Raw genomic sequence first — 13,175 nt, forward strand, 5'->3', positions numbered from 1 at the left:
CTACCTCAGCAATCTCAGCCCCTGAAATAGGAGAGCCCACCACAGATTCCCCAGGCACTGCTTCCTCATAGGAAGACGTGTTGGTGGGATTGAGGAGGTCTTCGAAGTATTCCCTCCACCGATCCACAACATCCGCAGTCGAGGTCAGCAGAACACCATCCTCACCGTACACGGTGTTGATATTGCACTGCTTCCCCTTCCTGAGGCGGCGGATGGTGGTCCAGAATCGCTTTGAAGCCGTCCGGAAGTCGTTTTCCATGGCTTCCCCGAACTCCTCCCATGTCCGAGTTTTTGCATCCGCGACCGCCGAAGCCGCACACCGCTTGGCCTGTCGGTACCTGTCCGCTGCCTCAGGAGTCCTATGAGCCAAAAGAACCCGATAGGACTCCTTCTTCAGCTTGACGGCATCCCTCACCGCCGGTGTCCACCAACGGGTTCTAGGATTACCGCCACGACAGGCACCAACTACCTTGCGGCCACAGCTCCAATCAGCCGCCTCGACAATAGAGGTGCGGAACATGGTCCATTCGGACTCAATGTCCAGCACCTCCCTCGTGACATGTTCAAAGTTCTTCCGGAGGTGGGAATTAAAACTCTCTCTGACAGGAGACTCTGCCAGACGTTCCCAGCAAACCCTCACAATGCGTTTGGGCCTGCCAGGTCTGTCCGGCATCCTCCCCCACCATCGCAGCCAACTCACCACCAGGTGGTGATCGGTAGAAAGCTCCGCCCCTCTCTTCACCCGAGTGTCCAAAACATGAGGCCGCAAATCCGACGACACAACTACAAAGTCGATCATGGAACTGCGGCCTAGGGTGTCCTGGTGCCAAGTGCACACATGGACACCCTTATGTTTGAACATGGTGTTCGTTATGGACAATCTGTGACGGGCACAAAAGTCCAATAACAAAACACCGCTCGGGTTCAGATCCGGGCAGCCATTCTTCCCAATCACGCCTCTCCAGGTTTCACTGTCGCTGCCAACATGAGCGTTGAAGTCCCCCAGTAGAACAAGGGAATCACCCAAGTACTCCCTCGAGTGAATCCAAAAAGGGTGGGTACTCTGAGCTGCGGTTTGGCGCGTAAGCGCAAACCACAGTCAGGACCCGTTCCTCCAACCGAAGGCGGAGGGAAGCTACCCTCTCGTCCACCGGGTTGAACTCCAACATGCAGGCTCTGAGCCGGGGGGCAACAAGAATTGCCACCCCAGCCCGTCGCCTCTCACTGCCGGCAACGCCAGAGTAGAAGAGAGTCCAGCCCCTCTCGATAGAACTGGTTCCAGAGCCCTTGCTGTGCGTCGAAGTGAGTCCGACTATGTCTAGTCGGAACTTCTCCACCTCACGCACTAGCTCAGGCTCCTTCCCCCCCAACGAGGTGACGTTCCACGTCCCAAGAGCTAGCTTCTGTAGCCGAGGATCGGACCGCCAAGTGCCCTGCCTTCGGCTGCCGCCCAGCTCACATCGCACCCGACCTCTATGACCCCTGCTATGGGTGGTGAGCCCATTGGAGGGGGAACCCACGTTGCCTCTTCATGGCCTGTCCCCCTGGTGGCCGGGCCCCATGGGGACAGGCCCGGCCACCAGGCGCTCGCCATCGTGCCCCACCTCTGGGCCTGGCTCCAGAGGGGGGCCCCGGTGACCCGCGTCCGGGCGAGGGAAATCTGGGTCCATACTTTTTTTAAACAACTAAAATACTGTAAATAGACACAATATACTTTCTTGGCATAAGAAAAACCTTAAATATTGTTCTGGCTTTATAAAAGTCATGTTTCTATTTGAGTTTAATTATGTTGCAATTCTTCTATTTTTATTTGTAAAAGTTTTATATTGTTAATTGATAAAGGTTGATCCAATTTAAGTGATAAATGCAAATTGAGAGTTCACTTTGCTTCATTTCCGGTTTATATGACATTGCGTGAGTTGTGTTAATACATTTGTAAAAATAAAACACCCTTACCATGAATTAATTTACGCGGACCCCAACTTAAACAAGTTGAAAAACTTATTCGGGTGTTACCATTTAGTGGTCAATTGTACGGAATATGTACTGAACTGTGCAATCTTCTAATAAAAGTTTCAATCAATCAATCGCCTGTGTCGTATTCCTTTATGTATAGATCGATAACTCTGTTCTAAGACAGCACAGCCTGTAGGTTAAATGTACACAATTAAATATCTTAGTTACTTAGATAGCAATGTGTTTATACAAGTTTATAATGGGATATGTTGTTTTTTAATAGGGGAACACATTGTGTCACTTTAGTTAATTGAAATTATGCAAGCTAGTAATGCTACTAGTAATACTTACCAAATTCTAAAATGTGATTAATCTGATTTGGAAAAAAATATTGTTTGACAGCACTAATAGCATATCTCAATAATTAATTAATTGTGTTTTTTTACAATCTGTCAAGGACCTATAAAAAATGAGTTGCGGGTCAAAATTGGCACCGCGGTCGCACCTTAAAGGGAAACTTCGGTTTTTTTCAACCTGGGCCCTGTTTTCATAATTTTTTCTGTATATGTGAGTGCTGGATAAAATATTTTTTGAGGTCGCGCCAGTATTGAGCAGGGCAGGCAGCCTCCAGCCCAGCTAACGCTCGTACACAGGGCAACTGGCTCTCGTCAAAATTCGGCCTATAAACATGCATTTTTTTCACACTGACAGGCTCAGATAGTTACAATGAGTGTCCGACAACATACTAGAAAGGAGAAATTAACGTATGTCTCTACCTTTAGCTGGAGATCGCTGTGTGTTGTGAGCTGTGTCCAAATCTCACCACGCTACAAATCTCGTTCCGAAATCTCGCGATAACTCGCGACAAAACACCGGTGGAAAAACAGTTACCTGACTGAGGTGAAGAGAGATGACTGAAGTGATTTTCTGTTGGATTACCGAAGACTGTTATTTTAGTTTTATAGTGGAGGCAGAAAATCACTTCAGTCATCTCTCTTCACCTCAGTCAGGTAACTGTTTTTCCACCGGTGTTTTGTCGCGAGTTATCGCGAGATTTCGGAACGAGATTTGTAGCGTGGTGAGATTTGGACACAGCTCACAACACACAGCGATCTCCAGCTAAAGGTAGAGACATACGTTAATTTCTCCTTTTTAGTATGTTGTCGGACACTCATTGTAACTATCTGAGCCTGTCAGTGTGAAAAAAATGCATGTTTATAGGCCGAATTTTGACGAGAGCCAGTTGCCCTGTGTACGAGCGTTAGCTGGGCTGGAGGCTGCCTGCCCTGCTCAATACTGGCGCGACCTCAAAAAATGTTTTATCCAGCACTCACATATACAGAAAAAATTATGAAAACAGGGCCCAGGTTGAAAAAAACCGAAGTTTCCCTTTAAACACTCCTGGTGTAGTGGGAATTTTGTGAAACAGCCACTAAAATCATGCCACCTACCAGATCATCTTCTCGATAATGCATCTTGGAAGTGTGTCGTCTCATGCTGTATACTGTCAGTAACAGGTAGAAGAATGCAAATATGGTGTGGAGCCACAAAAGTGGATCACTGGAAAAGAAAAAAAGTGTTGAGCAGTGGAGACCACTTCCGGTGAGAAAAGTATTCCATAAAAATCACTCACTTTGCATCCAGATTCCCTATTGTAGTTCTCCCAAAACTATATGCATTATTCTCTGAAATATAAAAGTACAATGAATATTTTCAATATTGTCTTTAAAAATGCACTGTATAGCAGCAGAAAGTGGACCATTTAGAATTTTTTTAACAAGATAAAAAGAAAAACATGATCTCCTACGGGGAAATGCCAATCCATGGCACAAGACGAAGACAAAAAAATATATATGTTTAACATATTAATTTAACAGGCATGTTTGTGTAGCAGGAAGCTTCCTTACAGTAACGTAATGTACAAATACATTGCAAAGTCAAACTAGTTGACCAGCTAGGAATGTGTTCACATGACAACTCACCAAGTAGATTTCCAGAGAAGTTTACAGGTAAAACTATACCCACTGAGAGCACGCCCACCACTACGAGTAGGCCGATGATGTGCCGCTGGAAGGACAAATAATATACTGCATCCTCGCCACATTTTTCCCTTATCTCGTCGTCTCTAAAGGTGAATCACACCAAAAATGATTGGTTATCGGTTTAACATCTGAAGTAAAACTTTCAATATAATTAATTTTTCTTGTATCCATAGCAATAAAGATCAGCCTGACTCACTTGATGCGGAAGATGGCAGTAAGCCAGGAGCAGAAGCCCTAAAACAGAGCAGTAATATGAGGGAAACATGGCAGAAAGAACATCATTGTCCACCTGCTAAAAATAAATGGCATTCTTACTGTGTCTCTTTGATCCATGTCCACTGAGCTGGAAACTGATGTGAGGCGCTCATAGCGTTCAGGTGTCTCTGTTGTCATTGCAGCAGACACACTGTGGGAAGAAAACGCAACATGCAGCATTTGTATGGTGTATCAACTTAAAATATTTGTGTCAATGATTACTGTTAGTAGAATGGGAAAGCTGATAACACACGAACGCAAATAGAGGAATGCAGTTAAATTGGCTACACACAAAGTATAGTATAGGTTAAAGACCTGCTGCTTGTAAATTCCTCATTGGAAAAATACAAGGCCAAAATTTAAGGGCAGAAGTCACAGAAATAGGAAAAAAAAGGAAAACCCAGAAAAAAAAACAAGAGGCAGATTATTTTGGGATTTGCTTCAAGCAGAACCAACTTGCTATCTCTTTAGTAAAAAGCATCAAACTCCTATTTCAGGCATTGGAAGAAGAGGTTGCCAGATTAGTACTTTTTGGAATATATGACCAGGAAATAGGTTGTTAGAACTCAAACCAGGTATATCAAAAGAATGATGCTACCCTGCAGCCCCCTGCCCCCTCTCACTTTAATGGGAGACTGGAGAGAGTTGTCTCAAGTGTAGGAGTCCACATGAAGTGTAGAATAAATAAACCGGCGTTACTGCTCTACTCCTGTCTGTGTGTGTGGCTGATACTGTGCCAACACACAGAAGGAGGCTATGCTTCATAAAGAGGTTAATACAGAGATTAGTACAGATCTGATTAAAAGACAAGGACGCCCAGCAGCACAAGAATGGCACTGACAAGAAAAAGAGGGAGACTCATTTAGGAGTCTGGCAAAGACTGGGAAACACCTGGAGAAGAAATACTAAACCACCAAAAAGGGGGAAAACCTAAAGTAGTCCAAGTAGAACAAACACGCTAGCTAGATCAACAATAGAGAGAGGGGGACAAGAGAAGAGATAAGGCAAGGTCACCAATACATAAACATAACATACTATTCCCGTTCATCCAGGCGACTGTAACGCTGATCCATTCTCCTGGTGAAAAGACAGAAATAATGTAAATTGGTTGTGTGGCAGCCCTGCTTGATACTCCAGGCTCTGAGCGACACTGGAGAAACATCTCACACCCCAGGCATACTGATGGGCTTCTCTGTGTGTTTTAGTACAACGCACACTGCTTGCACGCTCTTTTACAGCAAACAGATTGAAAACCGCAGTTCTGTTTGTGAAATTGCATATCAACATTGGGAAAATAGTCTATAAATGAAATAACATTTGAGAAATGACTTGGGCAGCTGCCACCTCCTCTTATCATCCCGCTACGCTCCAACCCAATTTCAGTTTACGTGCAGCTGCAAAAATAGTGGAGCTGTAACATCTAAAAGAATGCAGCTGTAGGTTATGAAGCAGTGTGTCAAGGGGTGAAGCCTTTTGCAGTCATGGAGGTCCGCAATAATGTCCCTTTGGTGTTGAAAATAATTATTGTGATTATCAGTATTGTTGTTTTATAAAACATATCTATCATATCTTATATGACATCCAGGAACCATTACAACCGGAGTTCTCAAATCAGAGTTATAGTTAATGTGTAAAAATTCAAGTTTAGGATACATTCTAAGTACAACAAATAGGACCACAGATATAACAATTAAGTTGTAATTTATTAATATTGTGTCTTTCATCCTATGATAGCTTTTATATTAGTACTACTTAACAAACTCACTTTATCCAAATAAAAAAACAAATAACTTTTTCCTCATATTTTGACTGTACGCTTGTAAGAATATACAGTTTTTTCTTGATGTACCAGATTGATAATTATTTTTAATAATATACTTTTTCAAATTACATGTACTAATTCTGTTTTTAGTGTGGCTTGATAATCATTTGTAAAATTTGCCGGCATCACCTTCTGTAGGCAGTGCAAGAACATATTCAAAGTGTTGCGAAGCTGTGGGGCATAGAACATGTTAGAAACCACCCTATTACCAATAACCTGTACATTTGAATGGTAAAAAAAGTAAACATGTGTATTACCTTTTGTAAGTTTGTGTATGATGTGCTGTAGTTATCCTGGGCTATTCCCTAAGCTTCAGCTCTGATCACACCTTTACGGCTCACACTAAAAACAAGACAAGTCAAGTGACAAAGCCTGATGCGCATGCATTAACTGCTTTTAAAAAAGCTTAAATGCAGGAATTAAGTTCTTGTCTGCCTCAAAAACCTTGTGGGATTTGCTTCTAATGGAAATCACCCCCTTCAGAAGATTGCTCAATTTTGTGGCATCAAATAATAATAAAAGGTGTGCTTGTGTGGCAAAAATACATTAAACAAGGCTTCCTTTTGTGTCATGTCCCAGTTTGAAAAACATCACTTCCTGACTATGGTCAAATCATATAAAGCATGGTAATTAAAATAAGGATTGGCCAGGGGACTACAGATGAAAACTAGCCTTCTGGCTAATTCTGGCTTTTTTTAACCATGTGTAGTCATGTGTTTTATGAAATTGCATTGTTCCCTTTGAAATAAACTAATCTTAATTGTCTGTCTGCCACAGAGGCACTATAGAAAGTGACTTGAGAAGCAAGCTTGAAAATATTTTATCGGCTAAAAATTTATAATATTTTCTATGAAAAGTATCCCATTACTTTCTTGCAGAACTACTTCAACCACTACTTTAATTTACCTGTCAGCGTCGGTCACCAGAGCGAGGCGTCCGTAGTCCCATGCTACTTTTCGCAAGATGGAGAACACAAATAGCAACCCCTGGAGGCACAAAATAAAATATATGTAAAAACGTACAGCATCTTGAAGTTCTACCAGAAAAAAAGATCTGACTGAATTGTGATGTAAATACAATATATGAGGATTACATTTAAATATCACAACAACTCACCAAAAAGCACATAAAATCAAGGGCAAGTACAGTCGGTACACCACCAAAAGGTAAGCCCTGCAGCACTGTGCTGCGAATTCTGGCAGAGTAGCAGTAGTCTTTGGAGGTAGAATTGGGTGCCAACGTTGTCGCGCAGCTCTGCGAGTCGGAGCAGGCCTGCGCCCCCAAGATGGCCATCCCTAATATCATCAATTGCATCGCTCACTGCAACATGCTGATGACCTGTAAGCAGAAGCCAACCTTTTCAGTACAGAAGACTACTCAGGTTTACCATCACTAATATACAGAAAAAATAAGTAAGACAGAAACCATCTGCCAAAACACAAATAAATAAACCTAAGAAGAACAGGCATCACTGAATAAAAAGTGTCTGTCCTCTTTGACCATAGCTGACATTGCTGTCTCGGCATTCGTCACGAGCCTGACTGCTGACAACACGTATGACAACTGAAACACGTTTGTATAAATCGGCTTTCTCTTCCTGTTTTGTGCTGGTAGAAATACATTGGTTCTTTTTTGTTCCCTGTTCTTTAGTTCATGGACCCTTCCAGGGGTCAAACACATCAAGCTTTGGATAAATTGTACATTTATATAAAATGTAAATGATGAGAATGCTTAACTTACTTCACCTTTTTATTACTTAATTACTGGAAATTGTATTTTACTTTAGACAAAACCACCCAACATAAAATAATGTTCCGCTTTTATCAGGACTTTTAAACTTCTGGGGGAATCTTGTCTCTTTATCAATCAAATGACTACATTATTGATGAATATCATATACAAAAATATATAAAAAATGCTGGGGCCGATGCTACTTTCAATTATATTAAAAGAGGCTGTTTAGATAGATAGATAGATAATTCATTTCCAAAGAGAAATTCAAATTTAACAATTGACAACTTTTATGTTGCTGCTTAGAGGGTGCCAACTTTCAAATGTGTTTTAAGCATTTCATCCCGCCTTCTTACGGCTTTCGGCATGTAATGACGTGACTACGCCTGTGCGTAACACTTGCTCACGCATTAGGTTTGTGCGATGTTAACTAATGAGGGCAATTAGGCGAGCTAACATTAGCCATCATTCAATGAAAATCCTACAACAACATGACAGCAAAGTGTTAATTGCTTCTCTTGGACTACTTTTGTGTACAGTAAGTGCACCTGCTCCCTGCGTGTATGTGTGGATCAGACAGCGGTGAGTGACAAGCATAAATCCCAAACAAATTTCTCCAACCGACAAGAAATTTTTATTTAATATAATTTGTAATTGTGGAAAAGTATAGATATCTAATATATATATATATATATATATACATACACAGTACATACATACATATATATATATGCTCTGTTTAAACCACTAATGTTACTAAAAAATATGTAACTGTGAGCAAGTTGCAAACCGACTATTTAGTTCTTTATATGTTTTAATAGAACAATCACATTTCTAAACTGTTATTGTTACAATGATAGTGGAACAGTGTCAAACACACTTCTTTCTGTGATGCTGACCTAACACATTTGTTCGGATTTTGAAAGCATTTTAACAAAGGAAATAGGGGGAATATACTGTAAAATAACTTTCTAGTGTCAAACTTTCCTGACAAAAACATTTGTGTTCATTGAAGGTTCAATTTTTTTTATATTTTAACACTCAATTTAAATTCAAACGTTTAAATATTTTAAACACAAAAACACTCAAATTCACACTCAATTGTAATTTCCGGACTATAAGCCGCACCAGCTAAATTTAGGGGAACATACAGATTGCTCCATATATAAGCCGCACCCGACTATAAGCCGCAGGGTTTTGATGTGTAATTACCGTAGTATATAGGGGTTCCTGCTACCACGGAGGGGATTGTCGGGACAGAGATGACTGTTTGGGAACGCAAAGCGTCCCATTTATTAACAATAAATCTTTCAATCATTCAATCAAACTTTCACATCTTTGACATGGCGAACAGCATTCGTGCAGAGTACAAATAATACAACGGTGCAAAGTAATACAAAGTGCTCACCTGTACGTTATCAAAATAACCAGCCTACCGGTATATGAAAAGTCAGTCTTTAATCATTGTGTCATCGTCTTCCTCCTGCGTACTAAAACCACCGAAATCCTCTTCGTCGGTGTCGGAGAAGAACAGGCCGTAAATAAGCCGCACCCTTGTATAAGCCGCAGGGACCAGAACGAGGGGAAAAAGTAGCGGCTTATAGTCCGGAAATTACGGTATATGCATCACTTTTTTTATGATTTGGTTTTAAATATATATTTTTTAAGCCAAATACTTCCCCCAGTTTTTGTATATTCTCTTTGGTTATTGTAGAGCCAAACAAGCTCAACCAACTAGTCTGTTTGCCTGTATATCATTCCGCGGAATCGAATACCTAAACAAATCCCATGCACTAGCGAGTCTCTGTGTGTTGTTTTTTTAACCGAGTACTGCAGCAAAATAGCCCACCATGGGGCCAAACAAAGTTTAGAGAGCTAACAATTTTGATTAAATTTATTTAAAAAACAGCTCGTATAGCAAAACGCCTCCCCTCCTAACTTTCGGTTTATTGTCAACAAAAGGGGTTAATAAAGATAAAGGTGATATTAAATGTTCAATCATCCTTTTCATTTGTAATTTATATGTATTTCAGATTGTTTTCTGCACATAAAAAAAATATTTTCACTATAAAATGTGTTACCATTTTTGGGTGTCTAGAACAGACTGTTAGAATTTTTATTATTTCTTAAGGGAAAATGTGCTTTAATTTTTACACGACTTGATCTTTGTTGGACCTTTTGGAACAGATAACTATCAAAAACAGTATTTCGTTGGAATAGCAAAACTTCAATTCGGATTAAGTTGCTAAATTTAAAGTAGGTCTTCAAAAAGATCTGAACTCCTCAATCTCACCACTTTCTTACAAAACAGTAAAATACAGTAAATCTCACTACTTTAGAGCGGAGACTATTAGTCTAATGACCCCAGAAATAAAAACTATGATCAAATGTTATACCAGATGATAGATGAGGGTTTTTGTAATGGCAAAGTCGGATTACAGCTGCTGGAACAAGTCTCTAGAAACTCACCTACCAACCGTCCTGCTGAGGCATGTGTGCTGACAAGAACTCGGAGACACGACATTTCTCCTGTACTAGCCTCCCTGCACTGGCTCCAAGTAAAATCTGGAATATCATTTGGGGTTTCTCTGGATACTCTGATTCCCTGTCCACAGCCCAAAAGCATGAATGTAAGGTTAACTGGTGTCTTTATTTTGTGCATAAGTGTGAATGTGAGGCTGTCTTATATGTGCCCTGTGATTGACTTTTGTGACCTGTCCATGGTGCACACTGCCTTTCACCCTGTCATCTCTGATAGGCTCCAGCTTTCCCATGATCCTGAACAAGATAAGGAGCAAAACATGGAAAACAGCACAAGAACACTTGTAGACGGATTACACAATCTAGAAATACTTATGTGGTTGAAGACGGCCATCGGTTTAATAGAAAGTAGATGTGTATACTTTGGTTATCAGTTTGAGGGGCCCATATTTTTTATAAGGGCAAAACACAACACATGCCTGCTGGAGAGTGCTGGCACATGTATTTACTCAGTTGCACTCCTTGATATTTGCCCTTCGACCCACTCACTATTAGGAGCATTTGTGATGCTGCTCTTCTACCCTAACACTAAGTCGTTTATGCGCTCCCTGGAATTCTGTGACATCACTGGAGCAAGATGCAGCCAGAGTTGCAACAATAAACCAATAGAGACCGCAGGGTTCAAATGGGCCGATGTGAGCCCAAGGAGGACACAGCACAGCCCACTGTGCCTTCATCGCCACGGCTGCACGTCCTGAATCTCGTGGCACACTTTAGCCTGCTAAGCAGTCTCTGTCACCGTATTTAAAGAGACTTAAGCAGATCTACTCCTACATCTATTACAATGCAGTTAGTATTGTGACAAGGGGGGAGCAATGTCAGGAGGTTGTCTCAGGATTACATTGCTAACGTCAAGTTGTCAGACATGTGAATTGGTGATTTGATATGGGTCGAATTCCTCCAGATAGACTCAGAGAGAATAGCTGCATTACCTTATCTGTACAGTGCCTCCGAACACACGCAAACTTCATCAGCTGACAAAACAAGGAAGTCAGTGTCATCAGCACGTCATTATGATTGGTTTCCTATAATACCAATTAATTCAAGTGTGGATTCACGATAATAGTTTTAATATAGCTGATCTAATTAACTACTACCATATCTGAGTTATTGTGTAGAAATATGGGGAAACAACTATAAATGTGCGCTTCACTCACTAACTGTGTTAAAAAAAAGATCAATTAGAATAATACATAACATTGGATATAGAGAACATACAAACCCTTTATTTATTAAATCACAATTATTGAAATTCAACGATTTGGTGCATTTGCAAACAGCTAAAATTATGTACAAAGCAAACTATAACCTGCTACCCAAGAATGTATAACAATTCTTCTCAACAAAAGAGGAGAAATATAACCTTAGAGGAAAATCTATTTTAAAACATTTGTATGCTCGTACAACACTTATATCCTTTAGTATATCAGTATGTGGAATTAAATTATGGAATGGATTAACCAAAGAAATCAAACAAAGCACCAATATGATTCAGTTTAAGAGACGGTTCAAACTACAAGTGTTCACAAAGTACACAGAACAAGAATTATGATGAACATCTTGAACCCTATTTTTCCTTTTTTAATTGAGACAAATATTTATGTATTTAATATTTGTATGCTTACTATGTTATATTATTTATTTATTTGTTCACTGTTCTGTTACAGAGAACAAGGAAATTGGATAAAATTGCTATGGTATGAAAAGGGGTAGGACTAAATTAGCTCTGCTTCTTCCTACTCCTTTTCGGACGTGCTGTGATGAAACAACTGGAATTGTGTGATGCATTACATTGTATCTATCGTATGCATGTTCGAAATAAACTGAAACTGAACTGAACTGAAATTAATTCAAGTGTGGATTCACGATACTAGCTTTATTAAATCTGATTGAATTAACTATTGTTGCTAAAAACATAACAACGTAGATCTTTTCCCCCTTAGAATTAAAACATCTTTGTGGTATCAGTTAGCCAGCCGCTAACAGTATCAGCGCACTCAGTTTACTTATTGTTCTGCTATTCGTAAACTTCACAACGAAGAAATAAACAGACACCTTCAACTTCTAACCTTAAAAAAAAATTATGTACAAAGCAAACTATAACCTGCTACCCAAGAATGTACAACAATTCTTCTCAACAAAAGAGGAGAAATATAACCTTAGAGGAAAATCTATTTTAAAACATTTGCATGCTCGTACAACACTTATATCCTTTAGTATATCAGTATGTGGAATTAAATTATGGAATGGATTAACCAAAGAAATCAAACAAAGCACCAATATGATTCAGTTTAAGAGACGGTTCAAACTACAAGTGTTGACAAAGTACACAGAACAAGAATTATGATGAACATTTTGAACCCTATTTTTCCTTTTTTAATTGAGACAAATACTATTTATGTATTTAATATTTGTATGCTTACTATGGTATATTATTTATTTGTTCACTGTTCTGTTACAGTGAACAAGGACATTGGATAAAATTGATATGGTATGAAAAGGGGTAGGATTAAATAAGCTCTGCTTCTTCCTACTCCTTTTCGGACGTGTTGTAACGAAACAACTGGAATTGTGTGATGCATTACATTGTATCGTATGCATGTTCGAAATAAACTGAAACTGAACTGAAATTAATTCAAGTGTGGATTCACGATACTAGTTTTATTATATCTGATCTAATTAACTATTGTGGCTAAAAACTAAAACAACAACATTAGAATTAAAACATATTTGTGCGCCTATGTGGTATCAGTTAGCCAGCCGCTAACGCTAACAGTATCAGTGCACTCAGTTTACTTATTGTTCTGCTATTCGTCAACTTCACAACG

The 13,175-nt window shown here is 39.9% G+C and overlaps 1 protein-coding gene across 3 annotated transcripts in view; it reads right to left on the reverse strand.

Moving 5' to 3' along the window:
- The window catches only part of LOC133657296 (CSC1-like protein 2), a 29,304-nt gene that overhangs the window by 15,618 nt on the left and 511 nt on the right, over positions 1–13,175 (reverse strand). The window contains exons 2-11 of one of the 3 annotated variants that reach the window (XM_062058451.1): positions 10,521–10,584; positions 10,276–10,411; positions 7,192–7,413; positions 6,982–7,061; positions 5,289–5,330; positions 4,314–4,404; positions 4,195–4,232; positions 3,939–4,081; positions 3,590–3,641; positions 3,408–3,516 (exon numbers count right to left, since the gene is read on the reverse strand). In XM_062058451.1, coding sequence (XP_061914435.1) covers positions 3,408–3,516; positions 3,590–3,641; positions 3,939–4,081; positions 4,195–4,232; positions 4,314–4,404; positions 5,289–5,330; positions 6,982–7,061; positions 7,192–7,389 — 753 coding nt within the window. In that variant the 5' untranslated portion in view covers positions 7,390–7,413; positions 10,276–10,411; positions 10,521–10,584. The remainder of the gene's footprint in view (positions 1–3,407; positions 3,517–3,589; positions 3,642–3,938; positions 4,082–4,194; positions 4,233–4,313; positions 4,405–5,288; positions 5,331–6,981; positions 7,062–7,191; positions 7,414–10,275; positions 10,412–10,520; positions 10,585–13,175) is intronic. The other 2 variants (XM_062058450.1, XM_062058452.1) reach the window with 2 other exon arrangements.

Source organism: Entelurus aequoreus, linkage group LG09 (genome assembly GCF_033978785.1).
Source record: "Entelurus aequoreus isolate RoL-2023_Sb linkage group LG09, RoL_Eaeq_v1.1, whole genome shotgun sequence".
Lineage (NCBI taxonomy): Eukaryota > Metazoa > Chordata > Actinopteri > Syngnathiformes > Syngnathidae > Entelurus > Entelurus aequoreus.